We start from the raw sequence: 21,050 nt of genomic DNA on the forward strand, positions 1-21,050 counted from the left end.
ATATATAATGAGAATACTAACGTCATGTTTTGTACAATGGAATGAAATAATGTAGTAATTAAATTGATTTTTGAATTAAATGAAAATAATAATGAAATTTGTTAAGAAAATGTTAATTGTGGTGATTTACTGCTTAGAGAAAACGAGAACATTATTCTTAGGGTTCTGTTGATTTTATGCTTAAGAAAAAACAAAACACTCATTAAGAGATAGGCAGTCAAAATCGGACATCGACAAAGCTAGAGTTCAGTAATTCAAAACCAGAAGCGGTAGTCATCGTGCTAGTTTTTTACGATAATATGTCAGACTAACATCAAATCATATAATCTTTAATACGAGATTGTGCTTATATTTTTTCTGTGTAATATCTATCAGAGGATGTCCTTATTTAATGTATCTGTTTTGTACAATATTACACTTCATTAATGTCATTAAATGAATTATACAAGATCATTTATTACTCACTACAACAAAGTCTATTCCCAAATGAATTTATTCTTAACGAGTAAAAGATTCGTTCTTATTTGAAAGTTGAAGATCAACTACGTAAAAGCTTATCGAGAATTTACAAAATATCTTTCCAACTCTCGAACTCTGAATTTATTGTGAATCATCTTTCAAAAAGACTCAACTCTTTCAAAACCTCATAAAACCAGCACACGCTTATCGGATTCGGAAGATTGTTTGGGCTATCTTTATTCACAATCCTTCATTGTTTTAACTACTGTAAAGTGTAAAATATTTGTAATATGAGGAAAGAGTATTTCTCATAATTAAATTTCTTTAAGTGATTGCATTGAAATACTAGAAGTTTCAGGCAAGATATGCTGAAGTGAGTCTGTATAAGTGTGTAAAAATCAAAATCTTCCAGTGATACCTTCTGATAACAGAAGAATGCGCGACGTAGAAAGGTTTTGTTATTCGCACTTCAAAAAACAAGTGTTGTTTCTTATTGCCTTTTGCCGCTTTTAGTTTCAGTAAAGTGTCGTGGACTGATTCCGCACTTCTCAAAGTAGTCTGCTGCACTTTCAAAGAACGAGACCAGCTTCTGACTTCTTAAAACATTTCAGAAGTAAAAGAATTTGAAGTTTGAAGTTTTTATTCAACCCCCCTCATAATCACTTCACCGATCCTAACAAGTGGTATCAGAGTGAGATTTTTTTTCTGAAACATCTACTGAAATATATATGGCATTCTTCTGCGAGATTCCCATGTTTCAAAATAAGACTTCGATGGTTAGAAAATCAAAATGAAAGCTCAGCTTGCAGCACAAGATGATGGAATGTGGTATGTCTTCACTGATAGTCTCATTAAAAATCATTAAAGCCAATCCAGAAGTGGAGGTAACAGAAAATGCTCCACAAATGCTGGAAAAACACATAAGCAAGTGGACGATAAGAAGAAAGCAAACTTTGATAATGTGACCAATGATATTATCTACAAAACCCCTTACAAGAACACTTTTATAAAAATAAATATGTGTTTTTCTACAAAATAAATTTGGGATAAGTTGATCCAGATATGTGAAATAATAACCATACAAAGGAAAAAAAAACTTTTTTGTAGAAATGCAGAAGTTTGAGAATGTTAAAATGAAGATTGAAGTATCTTTAAATGATTATGATGAAAGATTCAATTACATTATCAACGAGTTGACATCTCTTGGCAAAGAGTATGGAAACAGAGAAATTTCTCTCAAGATTATGATAGCACTGCCCAAAGAATGTGATGTTTAAACCATGACAATGAGAAAATCAAAAGATTTGAACAAATTAGAACTTCATAACTTTTTTTCAGACTTGAAGGCCTATGAATTTGAATCGGAAGTAAAAAGTGGTGAAGAGATTTCATCAAGTCAGCCAACTAAAGCTCTTACTGTTGCTGCTATTGTTCCAAATGTCTCAAATATTGCTGCTGCTGAAACATCTGAAAGTACTGCTGAACAAGTCATCAATGATTTTATGTCCTCAAGATTTACGAAGAAAAGCCACAAAACTTATCAATATCACAATAGGAACTTCAAGAAAAAGTCATCATCTGGTGACATGGCCTATTTTACTAGTTGGAAACCTAGTCATTTTATTGAAAATTGTTCTTAATTCTGATTATTAATATTCTATTATTACTATCATTATTATTAATATTTTATTTTTATATTTATTATTTAATATTAATATTTATTTTTATTATTGTTGAATTGATTTTTAATCGTATTCATTTTGTTATATATAATTAAAATTATATATTTTTTGTGGATCTTAATTATATATTTTTTGTGGATCTTATTTATTATTATTACAAATATTTATTATCAAAACATTTCAAAAATAAAAATGAGAAATAATAAAGTTGAGAGAATGAGAACGGATATATCCAAACCAACACGATCGAATATATTTCTTCGGTCGAAACGTTCAATACTTGACATGGACGCATCGTCAGGTTTTGTGAGCTTTTACTACCGACATCAACAATATCCTGATGCTTGAGCACTCCTCCTCCTCTCGTACCCTTGGGGGTGGGGTGGGGTGGGGTGGGTGGGGTNAAAAAAAAAAAAAAAAAAAAAAAAAAACACCCTTAGCTTCATTTCCCACAGATCAAGTCACATCGCATTTACGACTTGGGTCAAATTACTTTTATTTACTTCAAGTAATTCAATGCAATAACTATTAATCTTCAATTTTTCAAATAAATAATAAAATAACCATTCTTTTTTTTGTTTTTTTGGGTATATAGATTTTTAAAACCAAAATGCTCTCCTCAATACAGAAATCCCAATGGGTTTGAAGTCAGTCCCCTTATGTTTTGTGGAGGCCCCTTGAGTTTCATGTGTTTTTTCCCCCTCAAACTTGAAGTTTTTCTTCATTAATGGATGATTAGAAATAATTGGAATTAGAATATAGAGATGCATGAAAGATCCCAATGGGTTTGAAGTTTCAACACCAACCGACATGTTCTGTTCTGATAAATGTGGTTGATGATGTGGACCTTCACCTCACTGCATCAGCTTTCAATACCCTTTAAATGGTAAATAAATTGAATGAGCTTTTATTATTATTTTTATTTGGTTTTATTACCTTTTGAATGTTCATTTTTCTTTCCCTAAATAAATAAATTTGTGATTGGTTCGAAGAGCATATAGAGACTTGAGCTATGCATCGCAGTTGATATATAACTGGTAAATATTTTTCTTGCTGGTTTCAGTTTTGTCCTGACCTAGTTGATCATGTATCGATGGTGTTGATAGACAAAAACTTCTATTGTTATACAAAACAAATGAGATATTATGATTTAATTTTCTTACATATTATTCAAAATTGATGTTTGGACATGCCATTTAAATATTTTCACATTTTAAGTACAGTTGATGCCCAGAAATTTTTTGAACAAACTCAAAAACAAAATATAACAAATTGCATGTACTTCGTGTGCTTTATAGGAGTCCTAGTAGAAATTGGAACTTAAGTTTAAGGCTGACAAAATTTCCTAAAATTCTGACTCATCTATAATCTCATCCCATTTTCGCTTCGAAAATATCTAGACCCGCTTTTTTCTTGACCCAAGTTTTCGGGATTTTTTTCCAAGCTGATCAATGTTGGAAGAGGGATTGAGCAAATAACCTCTACCTGATGGGATTCTCGTCCTGACACGAAATAATATTATTAATAATTTAATATGTTATTAGGTTGAAGCCCATATAGAAATTTGCTAATTCTTTAAATTGGGTAGCCTGCCAATACATGATACTCAGTCCGATATTTGTTCTATTTTGGTTGTTGCAAAGCCCCCCTAAATACCGGGAAATATCTGGGCCTACCGTCACTCATAAGCAGGAAAAAAAAAGCTATATTTTCATACTTGAAGGATCGATTATGGAAGCGTATCCAGAGTTGAAATGGGCATTCTATCTCTAAGGTCGGGAGAGAAGTGTTGATCAAATTAGTGGTGTAGTCGATTCCAGCCTATTGTATGCAAATTTTCCTCTTACCAGTTTACCTAGCTGATGAGCTCCAGAGAATGATGAACGCATACTGGTGGGGTGCGAAAGGAAACTCTCGTTGTATATGCTGGACGAAATGGGACAATCTCTGTGTGGAAAAAAAGGACGGTGGTTTAGGCTTTCGCAATCTCCACGGGTTTAACATCGCGATGGTGGGAAAGAAAGGTTGGAATATCCTATCCAATCCACATACTCTTGTATCTCAAGTTCTCAAAGCTAAATATTATCCAGACAAAGATTTTTTGGAAGCAGCTTTAGAATGTAATCCTAGCTTTATTTGGAGGAGTAAGTGGTGCTCGCAGGCCCTACTTCGAGGAGGTTATCGGTGGAGAATTGGAGATGGCAGCAATATTTCAGTTTGGTCAGAGCCTTGGCTTCGTGATCCTATAAACCCTCGAGTGGAATCTCAAATCATGATTCCGGGGCTAGAATCTGTAATAGTTGTTGATCTTAGGATACCATTTACTCGAGAATGGGATGTGGAGTTCATTGAAGAAAACTTCAGTAACAGAGACTTGATGGAGATCACAAATATTCCCATTATGAACCATGAAAACGACTTGCGTATATGGAGACATAGCAAAAATGGCAAATATACAGTGCGTTCTGGGTATCATTTAGTCATGAACATTATCTACCCAGGAAGAGGAAGTATCACGAATGGTGCATGGGATATACCAGTTGACATATAACTGGTAAATATTTTTCTTGCTGGTTTCAGTTTTGTCCTGACCTAGTTGATCATGTATCGATGGTGTTGATAGACAAAAACTTCTATTGTTATACAAAACAAATGAGATATTATGATTAAATTTTCTTACATATTATTCAAAATTCATGTTTGGACATGCCATTTAAATATTTTCACATTTTAAGACAGTTGATGCCCATAAATTTTTTGAACAAACTCAAAAACAAAATATAACAAATTGCATGTACTTCGTGTGCTTTATAGGAGTCCTAGTAGAAATTGGAACTTAAGTTTAATGCCGACAAAATTTCCTAAAATTCTGACTCATCTGTAATCTCGTTCCATTTCCGCTTCGAAAATATCTAGACCCGCATTTTTCTTGACCCAAGTTTTCGAGATTTTTTCCAAGCTGATCAATGTTGGAAGAGGGATCGAGCAAATAACCTCTACCTGATGGGATTCTCGTCCTGACACGAAATAATATTATCAATAATTTAATATGTTATTAGGTTGAAGTCCATATAGAAATTAGACAATTCTTTAAATTGGGTAGCCCGCCAATAAATGATACTCAATCCGATATTTCTTCTATTTTGGGTGTTGCAAACCCCCTAAATACCAAGAAATATCTAGGCCTACTGTGAGGACGAGGACCGAAGAGGGCGGAGGGTGATCGTGGGTGCCATGAGGTTGCACGGACAATGAGCGGCTCCTGATAGGCTTCTAGACAGAGAGAACATGAATGAACCAATCTTACACCGGAAAGAGAGGGATTTCGAAACTGTTCAGGTATGAGACTGTGCAGTTGAGGAAGTCTTAAAAGATTTGATATGTACTACTCATATCAAGAAGGTGCATCTTCTTTTCGGTAGCTCATCACATAGGAACTCCAAAGTTAAGCGTGCTTGACTTGTGGCAATTTTGGGATGGGTGACCCCCTGGGAAGTTTCCTAGGGTGCGTGTGAGTGAGGACATAAGTACGCTGGAAAGTCTCGTCTTGGTACAGTGAGGACAGTCGTCGAATTTGGGGCGTTACACCTACCGTCACTCATAAGCAGAAAAAAAGCTATCTTTTCATACTTGAAGGATCGATTATGGAAGTGTATCTAGAGTTAGAATGGGCGTTATATCTCTAAGGCCGGGAGAGAAGTGTTGATCAAATCAGTGGCGCAGTCCATTCCAGCCTATTGTATGCAAATTTTCCTCTTACCAGTTTCCCTAGCTGATGAGCTCCAGAGAATGGTGAACTCATACTGGTGGGGTGCGAAAGAAAACTCTCGTGGTATATGCTAGACGAAATGGGACAATCTTTGTGTAAAAAAAAGAACGGTGGTTTAGTCTTTCGCAATCTCCATGGGTTTAACATCACGATGGTGGGTAAGCAAGGTTGGAATATCCTATCCAATCCACATACTCTTGTATCTCAAGTTCTCAAAGCTAAATATTATCTAGACAAGGATTTTTTGGAAGCAACTTTAGGATGTAATCCTAGCTTTATTTGGAGGAGTATGTGGTGCTCGCAGGCCCTACTTCGAGGAGGTTATCGGTGGATAATTGGAGATGGCAGCAATATTTCAGTTTGGTCAGAGCCTTGGCTTCGTGATCCTATAAACCCTCGAGTGGAATCCCAAATCATTCCGGGGCTAGAATCTATAACAGTTGTTGATCTTAGGATACACTACTAAAAAAAAAAACCGTTGTCATAGGTCAAATAAAACCGTTGTTAAAAGCCCTGTGGTTAAAGGGTGTGCTCAAAGACAACGGTGAAAAACCGTTGTCGTAAACATCTAAAGACGACGGTGCAAAACCGTTGTCGTAGGTATATAAAACCGTTGTTAAAGGTCCTGTGGTTAAAGAATTCGCTAAAACACAACGGTTTTGGAGTGATGTGGTAGTTACAATTTGCGATAATTCGCGACGGACATCATCTATAACCGTCGCTACAATTAGCGACGGTCGTAATTTAAACGATCGCTAAACAGCGACGGACGGTGTCTTATAACTTCGTCGCTAATTTTAGTGACGGTTTTATATGCTTTCCGTCGCTAATTTTTTCAGTAAAATAAAAAAAAATTTCACTTTTAATATTTGAATATATATACAAAAAAACTCACAATCTAATATGCTAATTATATTCTTGATTTACAGTCAAAAATACTATATTCTTGATTTACAGTCGAATTTATTAAATTTTAAAGAGAAAATCGAAGCTAAAATTGTGGAAGGGAGAAAAATTTTAAGTGTTGTGAAGTGGTATGGTAGAAAATAGACCGAGGGTGGGGATATTTATAGACAGTTTGCGACAGTTTTGACTTTAACCGTCGCAAATAGCGACGGTTATTTTTCTAACTGTCGTCGATCTATAATTAGCGACGGTTTATACTTATCCGTCGCTAATTTTAGCGACGGTTTTTAATAACCGTTAGCGACAGATTTTACTTAAATGGTCGCAAAATGTAATATTGACAATAAATTTATTGAAAAACCAGTTGAAAGACAACGGTTTTTTACAAACCGTTGTAGTAGCTTGAAGAAAAACGCAAATAAGCAACAGTTTAAAAACCGTTGTCGTAGCCCAAAAAAAAAAGCGCTCATAGACAACGGTTTTTAAAAACCGTTGTCGTAGATATATCAAAGACAACTGTTTTAAAGAAACTGTTGTCTTTGAGCGGATTTTTTTAGGCTCCGACAACGGTTATTGTTAAAACCGTTGTTAAAAATAAAAAGACAACGGTTTTAATAACAACCGTTGTCTTTGATGTGTTGTTAAAACTGATTTTTCTTGTAGTGATACCCTTTACCCGAGAATGGGATGTGGAGTTCATTGAAGAAAACTTCAGTAACAAAGACTTGACGGAGATCACAAATATTCCCATTATGCACCATGAAACCGACTTGCGTATATGGAGACATAGCAAAAATGGCAAATACATCGTGCGTTCGGGGTATCATCTAACCATGAACATTATCTACCCAGGAAGAGGAAGTATCACGAATGGTGCATGGGATAAGTTATGGAGCTTAAATATGCCACCCAAGGTTAAAGATTTTATGTGGCGTACGGTGCAGAACTTGATCCCTACCAGAATAAACCTCCAGAGCAAGCGAGTACTAGTCCCATCCATATGTGCAAACTGTGACTCCATGTTAGAACAACCATGGCACCTGTTTTACACATGTCAATTCCTATTGGGAGCAGTCTTCTGTATCGGAAGAGGTCAATTCGACTCCGACCGAGATTGAGAACTTTGTCGATTGGTTCTTCGATATTCTGGAAAGATTAGACATGGAGAGGAGATGGATCTTCGTTATGATCCTCTGGGCCATATGGCAGTCACACAATGAGAGAGTTTGGAACAATACCTCCTTGTTTGCGAATTGGACTCGCTTTTGCAAAGGACACACTTAGAGATTGTCTTGCTGCACGAATGGCGGATCCACAAACACCGCATCACCATAATGAACGTACCTGTCCAGTTTGGAGGAAGCCTATGGAAGAGTTCTTCAAGTGCAACGTGGATGCGGGTTTTGGCTCCGACAAAAGATCTTTTGGCATCGGCATGGTAATCAGGGATTCAAACGGCTCTTTCATAGTAAGTCGAACTAATTTTCACGATGGAGCAGCACTTGTAAAGGAAGCAGAGGCTCTTGCAATCCATGAGGCTCTAAGTTGGATTAAGGAACTGGGCTACGACAAAGTAATAGTGGAGACAGACTCAAAGATATCGGAAGATGAAGTCCACTCAGAAGAACCATATTTCACTGAATTTGGCCTTACCATATCAGCATGTCGTGCACTCATTAGGAACCAGAGTTCGCTTAAGTTCGGAAATGTTAGGAGGCAAGCAAATAGAGCCGCTCACACCTTGGTGAAAACGGCCCTTCAGCAAGCTTGTTTTGGTACTACTTATGTAACTCCAATTTCTATTCATTCTATAATTATGGATGATTGTAATTATCCACCTGAAGATTAATAATACTTACAATTTGTGTTTAAAAAAAAGCATTAACATCCAAATGCTTAGTCTATTTGAAAAAGTGAAAGTATTACTATACTAATCAATTTTGACTCATAAGATATTTAAATTATATGAGTAAAAAACCACTATGGAGATTTTATAAATTCGAAATTTTTGAAAAATAAACTAAAAAAAAGACAAATTAAATTATAGTATTTCGTTCTTCTAAAATAATTCTTTGTTAAGAAGAAAATTATATATAGGTTTTGGTGATATCAGACTAAACTGATATAACTCAAGCTTATATTAATGCGGATTTTTAAAATGAACTAAACAACACTATAAGTACGATTATCAACCTACGTTGTTACAAGCTAAATTGAATAGACAGATCGAGCTGCTCAAATATTTCGATCTGATAGAGTTTCTTCATCAGCATCACTTAAACCAAGCTGTTCGAACATAACAGATAAACTCGAAGACCAGTTTGTCAACAATATTCACTAAAGACAAATAGTCTATCTCTGAGTATAATAAAGTTGTCAACAAGGACGAAAGATAGATTACCACTTTCAGCTAGTGTCCAAGAAATTTGAGATAGCTGGTACTATATTTGACAAAACAACAAGAACACGTTGCATAAGTGTCTAAGTGTGTGCCACCCAGTACATCTATGAGCACTATATATATTTATTAACATTGGAGACCAACACCTATAAATAAGAAATGTATCAAGACCGAAGACCTCTCTGAACAACTATTGTTTATCAGTCTTGTTCAAGCATTCAAATAGCACAACATTCTTCAAAATATTCATCTTTAAGTTGTTTTTGCATACACTAAGTTTACCATGTGCACTTTGTATTCTCAGTTATCATTTACACACGAGCATTGTTGTATTGTGAGAATCAATTGTAACTGTCAGAAGTATATTTCTGAACAGATCAAGTTGAAGTAAAGAGTACTAGGAGTTTCAGCTCATTAGGGTTGTAGAACCGAGCTGAAGAGGATTTGTACAAGTTGTTGTACCAATCAAAACATTTAGTGATATATTTATGAAAATAGAAGAAGAGGAGACATAGAAGCCTAGCATTCGAACTTGCATAAAAAATTCTTGTCTCTTTACCTACTATTACTTGTCCTCTTTGGATTATCATATGTGCTGATAAGCCAACTGACGTAAATTGAGCTGTTACTTTTATATCATATTCACTAGCTAATTTGAGCAGTTTTTGCACTTAGAACTTTGCTCAAATTACTCAGTGGAATAATTACTTGAGCTGTTAATACGGCCTAAGCATAGCATTATTTGCCTAATTTGGAGCTTGGAGCACTCCAAATTCCCGCTCCACATCCTTTTTCGAGATTACTATTTCTCCTTGAATATATTCCTCTTGGGATCCTCGAGGCATGTAAAGCTCTTCATAAAAGCAACTTATTCTGATAGATATCATCTGTAAGATAATATCATTTCGTATAAAATGTTTCGTTGACCGTGAAATTAACATTTGTAACATTTTCTTGTAGGACAACGTTGAATAACGATGATTTGTTAGGCCATCTCCAATCCACTGCACTACATTCTACACTACATTCTGTACTACATTGGTGTTACACTAAAATCATCTCCAACCACATTACACTACATTTTACACTACAATAGAATATTCCAAGAATATTCTTTTTCTTTTCAATATTAATATTTCTGTTTTATGTTAATTATTTATAATTTGATAATATAATGATAATTAAATATTATAATTTATATATTAAAATATATATTTAAATATTTTAATTTATATATTAAAATTTGAATTAATTATTTCATATTAATAAAATAATTATTTGATTTACGTACAATTATTTAATACAAACTATATTTTAATAAAATCAAAATATCATTGAAAAAATCATGTTCATTTGATATTAAATTAATCAAATTAAAAACTAAAAAATATAAAAAAAATTAAAAAAAATTGTGAGCAGCTTGTAGAGCTGCTCCAATCCAGCGCCAGTTTTGGTGCTGGATTGGAGTGAAATATCATGGCACCACAATGGTGTGGCACCAATGTGATGCCATGATTGGAGATGGTCTTAAGAAAATTTACATCATTATGCGACTGTGCAATGCCAAAAAAAAAAGCATGTAATATCCACAAGTATGCAGGCGCGATCGCTTCAAGAATTATTATGGGGACATCGTAATCGTCTCTAGTAAATTGTATTTTCCAATCTACAGGGCAATTCCACCACTTCCAATGCATGCAATCAAGTCCTCCCAACATTCCAGGGAAGTCGTCTTTCTCCTCATGCATTTGAAGCAATTGTTGAGCCACTGCCATGAACTCTTCTTTTTCGGAAAGTTTTAAAACTCCCTTGTTAATTTTATCCTACAAAATATTCTTAAAAGCCCAACAAGACTTAGTGACATGATTATATGAGTTGTGGTACTTACAATATTCTCGTCCCTTCAACTCTTCTTTGGATGACACTCTGTGATCTGGTAGAAAAGTGATAAATTCCTCTTTTACCAGAAAATCAAAAACCTCATCGGTCTTCGATACATCAAAATTGTACTGCATATCTTTGGGGAATTGGGGGCTACTCTAGTTATGTAAGTTTTTTTTTTTAGCAAAGGAACAATACACGAATCATTTGATTGAATATCAGCCCACACAATATCCTCCACTTCTTGATAATAAGACCTCACAATTGTTTTCTTTTTGTATGACTCTTCCCTCAACAATTCCTTATATTCAGCAACTTTCGCAACCAACTCAAAGAAATTCCTGTACTCCATACCTTGTAATTTCTTCATCAATTCGAAATCTATCCCTTTTGTGCTATTTTCACGAATTCGATCTCAGGTAAGAACATATTACACCTATTTTTCATCTTTTTGAACATGTGGATAAACAACTCCACATATTCTCCTTTCTTTTGAGTGATTCTGGATAAATCGGCAATACATATCTCTGGTTCAGTTATGTAGAATTGGGTGTGAAACTGTCTTTTCATCCCTCTACAATTCATCACTGAATTCATGGGTAGTGAGACATATCAAACAAATGCAGTTCTTGTGAGGGAATTTGGGAATAACCGCAACTGTAAGTTGTTGAAGTTCTCTAAGTTGGCCCACTCCTCACATCGGATAGTAAATCTGGCTATGTGCTATATGCTGGATTGACTGTCATCCTAAGAGAATATGCTAAAGTCATGAACTCAATAACCCCTGGGATAAAGGGTTATTCACATGTATGTAGTCTGGATAGGGCTTGTGGAACTCTGGGCGGCCTATTTGTCTCAATACTGGCCCATATAACTCTTGAACAGTTTCCGTCACCATTTCTGGATCAATTACGTGGATATGTTCCAAGATGGGAGTGGATGATGATGATAATAATAATAATGTGGTCACGAGTTTGGAAACATGCATTGAAACCAGTAATACCTAATTGAAAGGCCTCATTGACTACCTCATTTTAAAAACCAAGTTGATTCACTGGATTGTACATATTATACAACTGATGCAAATGTGGTCTTGGGTTTCCACTTCCACTCCCCCTAGCATAGACCACATTTCTTTGTCCAGCAAGTTCTTTCCTTCGGTGAGGTGGTATGTATCTGTGTTCATGACCAGGGAATACTGAAGTTGGGCGCTGAGTATCACATGCCTTCCCACTCCCCGAACCTTGTCCCCCATCTTTGATATAATTGCTCCTTTGAATAAAATTGACAGATTGGGTTGTTTGACTCATCATAGCCTTCACATAGACTAGTGTGCCAGTAGCTTTGATGATTCCTCCACCTATTTTGAGTTATCCTTGGTTGGAGGATCTTGAGGTTCATGAGTCTCATGGGATAGAAGCTGGCCATGAAATTGGTCTTCTAATTGGTCAATCATGTTTTGTACAGAGATCTTTTGTACATTTTCTTCGACACCTTCTTCTTCATGTTCTGAATGAGCTTCAACTCACTTATTATTTTCTGACGGATCACTTCTTTTGGTGGCATATTTGGTTTCCCACCGGGCGTGCCAATTTTTTTTTGCATAATATTTTTTGTTATGCAACCGTGTCAGGTGCAAAGATGCACTAATTTGTGTATAAAAACCAAAGAATCTAACTTCAACAAATCAAACAAAAGTGAATATCAAACTTGATCGTTAGTTCTAATCTCCTAAGCTAATATACACAAAAATATAGAAAATTAGTGAGAAAAACACTGGAAATTGATGAAAACAAATCTCCAACGTGATTTTGAATTTATAAAACTATATCAATTCATTAAAACATGAAAAATATAATAAATATGTTGAAATCTCACATTAGATAAATACGCTAAAAGGTAAATAACGCTAAAATATTGAGACTAAAACTATGAAAATAGTTGCACATAATTTGTAAAATTTTGTGCTGAGTCATGAGTTGTTCTTTTTTCTGCTGTTGATGCTTTCTTTTTTTCCCAGACACTAGGTGATCCTCTCCACTCAACACATAACTCGCGATCTTTTCCTATATGCACGTTTCGTGAATAATTTAAATTCTTGGTGGGCTTCTTATCTGCCCTCCTAAGGTAAATAAATTAAATAAATCATTTTTTATAGATGTTTTCCGTTATATATGTTTCTAGCTCAAAAAAAGTAAAATAATTATTTACATATTTATTTAGTAGTTAATTTATATTTATTATTTTGCGAGCTAAAATATTTTTTTGCGATTTAAATACTAATGATGCATTATTTTTAATATAGATAATTTATATTGTATTTGTTCTTCTTTTCAAATAATAATATTATCATATTTGTTTGTGTGTGTGTGTGTGTGTGTGTGTGTGATTTAGTGAATTCACTCAAGCCATATATGAATGTTTCATTTAATAAAATTTGATAAGTAAGATCAAACATAATAAATCAAACTTCAAGGCTGAATACCTAATTTTTTATATTACACCACTAAAAAAAAATTCAGATCAAAATTCGATTTTTGTGCACCAAAAAATGAGATTTAAAAAAAAAAACTAAAAACATACAACAAAATCACCATTACCTCAAGGATAGATGAGAAAATAAAGAGGCTAATCAAAATCTTATTTATGTATATTATCTTACGTTTACTTGAGTAGCTTCCTGCATATAAACTTGCTAACCCGAGTGGACAGGATCAACCATGGTATGATTCCAACCTGCAAAACCATTTTACCAACAATCAAAAACCTCATGTGAAAGAGAGGCATAATGAAAACTCGAGTTTCCTCCACTGTCGATTCAGGTGAGTGTAAACGAAGAGCGTTGCAGTATCGTGACCATTGTCACTCTCATGTTCATTAATTTATTTCATATGATGATTAATATCAATAGAATACATAAACAAGAACAAAGGTGTTACGTAGATTGACCCCCTTTGAGTAATATTGGTCCATTTTACACCATTTTAATGTTCTTTTGATTATGGAACATATATCTGAACTTTTTTTTAAAGAAACGTAACGAAGCAGCGTCAAGCATAAAAAACTTAAACTCTGGGTTTGAACTATGTTACCATTACGCTGTCCTTAAAAGATCCTCCTGCTCTCCAAGATAACACCTTACCTGCAGTAGTGGGACTAAATGTAAAGCCCTTTCGCCCAATCAACAGAAAATCACAGCATTAGTTCAATTTTTCAGGCACTCATACTAACAAGCAGACAGGATATTTATTGGTCGAGCAAAGACAATGAATTGCAAAGAAGCTAATAAATTGGTTCAAGATTGTGATCAAGAATCAAAACTCCAAAATCAACAATAGAACATCTGAAGAGAAAATTATGAAAGGAAAAAAGTACCAAAGGGTTGCACAAGCTGATCAGATATCGTAGCCACCGGCATCCCCCAAAACCATAAAATCAGCAACGCGTATGCAAGGAACTGAGTAAAAACAGCAGAATTCAATTCCAGAATATTTTAACAAATGCAACATTTAGTATTCAAAAAATTCAAGTGTTACTTGAGTAACCTTTGATATTTTTAAGAGCTTTTCATAGGATTCAAATGATGATTTTGTATCTTTATTGTGTAGTTCTTGATCTGCATAGTACATCAAAATACTGAAAGCTTGAGCGTCTAACACAGATGCAGCAAAGCAACATGACATTACATAAAATGACAAGATGAATAGTGGCAGGAAAAGACACGAACCTCAAATTTCTCAATGAAACATGAGAATTGGTAAAAGCATAATGTCAACTTAAAACAATTGAGACACTCATACGTGGAAATATCACAAAATGAAGTAAATCATAGACAGCGGGAAACCAAAGGATACGTAAGAGTGCATTAACTTGACATTACAGAAATACTGATCAAGAAAGACAGTATGAAAAGGACTAGGCCATATAAGCTAGATACAAAACCATGGGGGGGCAAAAAGAGATGAGGGCAAGCAGCTTGGGATTCCTTGCATATCGAACCCCTGGAATAAAACATCCAGAGTCTAGGAAAATTGGTCAAATTAAATCTCACATTCCCTGAGCAATCAGGCAGCATACCAGTGTGATTCCAGATCCAAATGGATCTTCTCTTTAAAAAAATAGCTCATTCTCATATTGACATTTGTGTTTTCCAATGTTCAAATAACCGATTAAGCAAGAAATAAGAGAGGAAACAAAAAGCAATGATGCCCGACTAAGCAAGAATAAGAGAGGAAACAAAAAGCAATGATGCCCGACTATGCAAGAAATAGCAGAGGAAACAAAAAGGCAATGATGCCGGCTATAACAATAAATAAGGGGAACCAACCATTGACTTTATGCAGATCACGTCACAACAGGACCAACTGAACTTCGCAAACTTTCCCTACTAGAAAGCTCAACAGCATTTTATTGATTTGTTGTATGATCAAAACAATGCTCTTCACACAATAATGGCACTATCATTGAGTAAAAGGAGAATTTTATCGCCAATCGACCCAATCCACACAGGAAAGTACCATCTCCGAACGGCTGAATAGTATGTCGTCGTTCAGAGCTTATACCCAATAATCAATCCATCGAAAGATAAGTGCTTCTAAGGATGTGTGTTATGATCCCAAGTTGTGGATCGTGTTAGCGGGGTTGATGGAATTATGATGAAAATTGAGGCTCGTTTTGGCAGAAAACCTCAAGATCTCGTAGATGGTTTGAGTCTCGTTAAAGAGAATCTCAAGATCTTTTAATACTAAGCTTTCAAGAAAATTTCTGCTTAACCATTTATTTTCATGCAATCACTTATAAATACATAGAATCCTTCTCCCTATCAACTACTAAAAGATCAAGATAAATTTCCTTAACTACTAAAGATAAACTCAAATCCTAACATAAATAGAAGATCACCCTATGTATGGAATGATCATATTATTCAAAAGATGATAAGATAACAACAAACCATATTTCAAAATAAAAGATGATTGCAGAATGATTCAATGGGCTTGAACTTTCCATCTTGTTGTAGGCCCATGACAATGTGTCTGTTTAATACTTGTTTTGTAAAACAAAGATCCAAATTCTAATTCACATCAACCTATAATGACTAACCAATTCCCACAAGACCTCATTAGCTGATCTCCAAAAAAAGAAAAGTAGGACACAATTTTAAAAAATATCCTACTTTTTGCAAGCTCTTTTTCCTTGGATGCTGCCATCCTTCTCAGCTTTGCAGATTGTGCAAATGTTGAAGGCCTGAAATTACCAGGTTATATAATTACTAAATTTTATTCCACACACTAAATAAATACAGTAAAATAACATATCATATCCGCTCCTCCAGTTCTCCAAGATGAAGAGAAGCCAAATTTTCAAGCAATATAACACCGTATGCTTAGTGATTCGTGATGTTTCAGACTCGATGTTTCTCAAAAAGATACACACATCTGTCTAGATAAAGTTCTTCAAACAATCATAAACTAATTTAGCAGATACCATATCGGACAACCAACTGGGCAGTGTAAATCACCTCATGGCATAAATTTGACTATAACATATGAAAAGCATGCGATAAATACTTGTTCAATGCACATCAAACTACATGTAAATCAAGTGAGAGCCGAAATTTCATAAGCTCATGAATGCCAATACACGGAGATATCAGCTGAGACAATGTGGCTAGGCTAGCTAGGTAGCACAATTGATTTTCCAATTTCGGAAAAACTTCACTATGATGAATGAATGCTTTTCGTTTAACAAGCAAAAATTACATACTGTGATAATGAATTAGCCTTTCAGATCTTAATAAAGCATGAATAACTTTAATTTACAAGAAATAAATAAATAAACAAATACTCACTGCGATAAGGAATTAGCCTCCTTCAAGAGCTGCTGGATCTCTGCTCGTAATTGAGCATCCACCTCACTCATTGATCCGCTCTACACAATAATACACCAAAAATTGTAAAAAAAATTAAATTGCTAATTTCGCAATCAAGAAAATAAAATCCAAACCAATCTAATTTTTTTCCGATCATAATTGAAATTTGTTTAAAACGAGAATGGAGAATAAAAGAACCAAAGATTACCTTTTTCTTATACGAATCGAGGTATTTTGACGCGAAGTGGAAACAGAAGACGAGGATGAAGATCACGGTGGCCGCCGCCGATTTCCCGCGCTCCGAAAGAGTTTCTTCCATAAACGGCAATTTATGGGGCTATGATGGGAAGAAGGCATCCACAATACGAATCTCTCTCTGCTTTCTGTGTGCAATTTTTATATACATTTCCCTCTTTTATTGTTTGTTGTTTTTGGAGACAAATTCAGCATTTATTTAAGGCAAATTTGTAATTTTGATCCATTTGTGTTTCTTTGAGATTTTTGTCATTGTAATTTTGATATGTCATGTTTGTCTTCAAGATTTTGATTCTAATTTTAATATTTCTAATTTTCAATTTTTGCTATTTTAAATTTTTTTTCTCACTGTAACAGCAAGCACCGGTTTAACTTGGGGAGGCGGTGATTTAGTAGCAATGGGAGGTAAAGTAGCTTTGTTGCCTATTCCGTTCAACGATATATGAAAAATATAATTAAAATTGAAAAATATATTACAGACTAATGACGAGTTTCAATACAAAAATTGAAACTTAAAAAATTACTTAAATAAGTTTAGCTTTAAAAGTGCTTTCATTTAAAAACTGTCACGGCTCAGGCCACTTGTGATATTGTCCGCTTTGGTCCGAGGCCTCACGGCTTTAAAACGCGTCACAATAGGTTGTTACACGCTCATTTAAATGTTCAGCATCTCTCCCGTGGTTTAGCGATTTGAGATTTCGCCTAGGGCCTTCACCCCCTTTTCGGGACTCAGCGTCCTCGCTGAGATTTGCCCCACCATCCCAAACTCACACGGAGTCGCTCTGATACCAAATGTCACGGCTCAGTCCACTTGTGATATTGTCTACTTTGGGCCTTGATCCCACATCGCTAAACCACAGGAGAGATGTTGAGCATTTAAATGAGCGTGTAGCATCCTCTTGTGACGCGTTTTAAAGCCGAGAGGCCTCGGGCCAAAGCAGACAATATCACAAATGGGCTGGGCCGTGACATTTGGTATCAGAGCGATTCCGCGTGAGTTTGGGATGGTGGGGCAAACCTCAGCGAGGACGTTGAGTCCTGAAAGGGAGGAGATGGCCTTTAGGCGAAATCTCACATCGCTAAATCACGGGAGAGATGCTGGGCATTTAAATGAGCGTGTAACAACCCCTTGTCACACGTTTTAAAGCCGTGAGGCCTCGGGCCAAAGCGGATAATATTACAAGTGGGCGGGACCGTGACATTTGGTATCAGAGCGACTCTGTGTGAGTTTGAGATGGTGAGGCAAACCTCAGCGAGGTCGTTGAGTCCTGAAAGGGGGTGAAGGCCCTTAGGCGAAATCCCACATCGTTAAACCACGGGAGAGATGCTAGGCATTAAAATGAGCGTGTAGCAACCCCTTGTGACGCGTTTTAAAGCCGTGAGGCCTCAGGCCAAAGCGAAAAATATCACAAGTGGGCTGCCATGACGGGTGAAGGCCCTTAGGCGAAATCCCACATCGCTAAACCACGGGAGAGATGCTAGACATTTAAATGAACGTGTAGCAACACTTTGTGACGCGTTTTAAAGCCGTGAGGCCTCGGGCTAAAGCGGACAATATCACAAGTGGGACTGGGCCGTGACATTTGGTATTAGAGCGACTCCGCGTGAGTTTGGGATGACGGGGCAAACCTCAGCGAGGATGCTGAGTCCCGAACGGGGGGTGAAGGCTCTTAGACGAATTCTCACATCGCTAAACCACGAGAGAGATGCTGGACATTTAAATGAGCGTGTAGCAACCCCTTGTGACGCGTTTTAAAGCCGTGAGTCTCGGACCAAAGCGAACAATATTACAAGTGGGCTGGGTCGTGATATGACCCTTAAGCGAAATCCCACATCGCTAAATCACGGGAGAGATGCTGGATATTTAAATGAACGTGTAGCAACCCATTGTGACGCGTTTTAAAGTCGTAAGGTCTCAGTCAAAGCGGACAATATCACAAGTGGGTTGGGCCGTGACAAAAGCCGTGAGGTCTTAGGCCAAAACGGACAATATCACAAGTGGGCTGAGCCGTGACAAAAACAGAAACAATTTTCACATTTAGATTAATGTTAAAAGTGTTTTTTTTTTTAAAAAAATAGAAGTAGAAGCCCAAGACCTAAATTATATCTTCTAAAAAATATTTATTTTAGTGTGTTTTTAAAACAACTTTTGTAAACAAATGATATAATTTCTACGAAAAACACTTTTTAAAAAAAATGTCTTTAGTTTGTTGGCTTCTCCAAGCAAACACACTCTGAAACTAGAATTTGATAGATTGACAAAATTAAAAATAAACAAATACATATGACCAATATTATAGCTTTTAATTTATTTTATATAGCTAAACAAATATAATGTTATTAGTACATTTATTATGAAATATGTAATATATCCAAGCCCGACAGGTTCGATTCTTAAATTTTAGAACATGATATGAAATGACGATATGATTGGTATACTGGAATGGAATAAAATAGGAATGAAATAATAATAAAAATGAAATGATAGATTTATTTCATTTAAATTATTAATTAATAAAATGAAACATGAATGGAATGAAATTATTTTTAATTTTCAAATAATTTTTTAACTAAATTTAAAAATACTAAAAAATTTTATTATTATTAAAATAATAAAATTATAAATATTGATACTTTTTAATTATTATAAAATTATCATGAAACTAATATAACTATTGATTTTAATTTTATTTTTATTATTTGTATTTTATTTATTAGATAATTCTCCTTCAATATTAATTATTAATATTATCATCGTTATTTTTTATATATAAATGATTCATGCTTATAATTTTGATATTTTAATTTTTATAATTATAATTATAACGATAATAAAATATTGTTATTTTTAAAATATTTGAAAATAATGTAAATGAGGAGAGGAAATGACCATTTTCATCCAAAATAAAAAGAATGACTATTTCCATTAATATGAGAAAGATAATTCCTATTGAATCTCATTCCAATGTCGTATCAATCATGGCTAGAATTAAATTCAATAAACATAATTTCGAATTACGCGATTTTTTAAAGTGTAGTGACCAAGCGTAACAAATAAAAGCGTTGGTGCAAGTATGGATTAAAATAAATAAGGACAAACTATTAATAACTCTTCATCCTTCATTCTTAAACATAACTTTCTTCTCACTCCATATTCTTTTAAGTGTTTGTTAGAGCTCTCTAATCATTTAAAACTTTCAAAATTAGTCTCAATCTTCATAATTATAGTACGGGACATTGTTATAAATATCTAGTATGTTCTTAAAGACATATAGCCCAAAGACATGCAGCTGCACAAGGTTTCCAGCCTATATATCATATTTCATATGATTGATTTTTTTTATTTATAAATGACCCATCATGCTTCCGTAGAATAAATTGAACAATTTACCTCTTTGATCGGAGTGTCGTCGATTTGTATCCACGAGGTTTTATAGACTGCTCCTCACAGTCTAACCATACAGTCACGACAGACGGTTTCTGATGAAGATTCCTTCAACAGCACCTAGCACAGCCTTGTTTCGTTTCCTACCTCAAGATGTATAGTAGGATAGTCTGTCTATGAGTCCAGCTCGGTAATAGAAGACAGAAATATACATATGCAGGCAACAATCACTCTATGGATGTTGATGAAGAATTTTTTAGAAACCTATTTAATCTGCCAGCTGAAGGCCTCTCAAGCATCTCTAAAGTGGTTGCTATAGATATTGAAGAATGCAGACTTTGCTATCAACTAGTGGAAAGATGATCAAGGTATCTGAGGCCAAAAGGTAACTGAAGCCCGAATTTCAGCTGCTGGCAGACATTGTTGCCAAGATAATCCTGGCA

General features: G+C 35.0%; 2 protein-coding genes across 2 annotated transcripts; one reads left to right on the forward strand and one right to left on the reverse strand.

The window, feature by feature from the left end:
- The first annotated feature begins 8,032 nt into the window (after nucleotides 1–8,032).
- Nucleotides 8,033–8,665, forward strand: LOC140963989 (uncharacterized). The gene has a single exon (XM_073423467.1). It carries the CDS (start codon nucleotides 8,033–8,035, stop codon nucleotides 8,663–8,665), a length of 633 nt encoding a protein of 210 aa, XP_073279568.1.
- A 4,844-nt stretch (nucleotides 8,666–13,509) lies between these two features.
- Nucleotides 13,510–17,373, reverse strand: LOC140964095 (protein GET1-like). The gene is made up of 7 exons (XM_073423621.1): nucleotides 17,176–17,373; nucleotides 16,947–17,026; nucleotides 16,272–16,342; nucleotides 14,644–14,714; nucleotides 14,474–14,555; nucleotides 14,191–14,240; nucleotides 13,510–13,834 (listed from the first exon to the last, which is right to left on the reverse strand). Exons 1-7 carry the CDS (start codon nucleotides 17,284–17,286, stop codon nucleotides 13,763–13,765), a joined length of 537 nt encoding a protein of 178 aa, XP_073279722.1. The 5' UTR covers nucleotides 17,287–17,373; the 3' UTR covers nucleotides 13,510–13,762.
- Nucleotides 17,374–21,050: the final 3,677 nt, after the last annotated feature.

The sequence above is a fragment of the Primulina huaijiensis genome, chromosome 18, assembly GCF_012295235.1.
Source record: "Primulina huaijiensis isolate GDHJ02 chromosome 18, ASM1229523v2, whole genome shotgun sequence".
In the NCBI taxonomy this organism is placed as follows: Eukaryota; Viridiplantae; Streptophyta; class Magnoliopsida; order Lamiales; family Gesneriaceae; genus Primulina; species Primulina huaijiensis.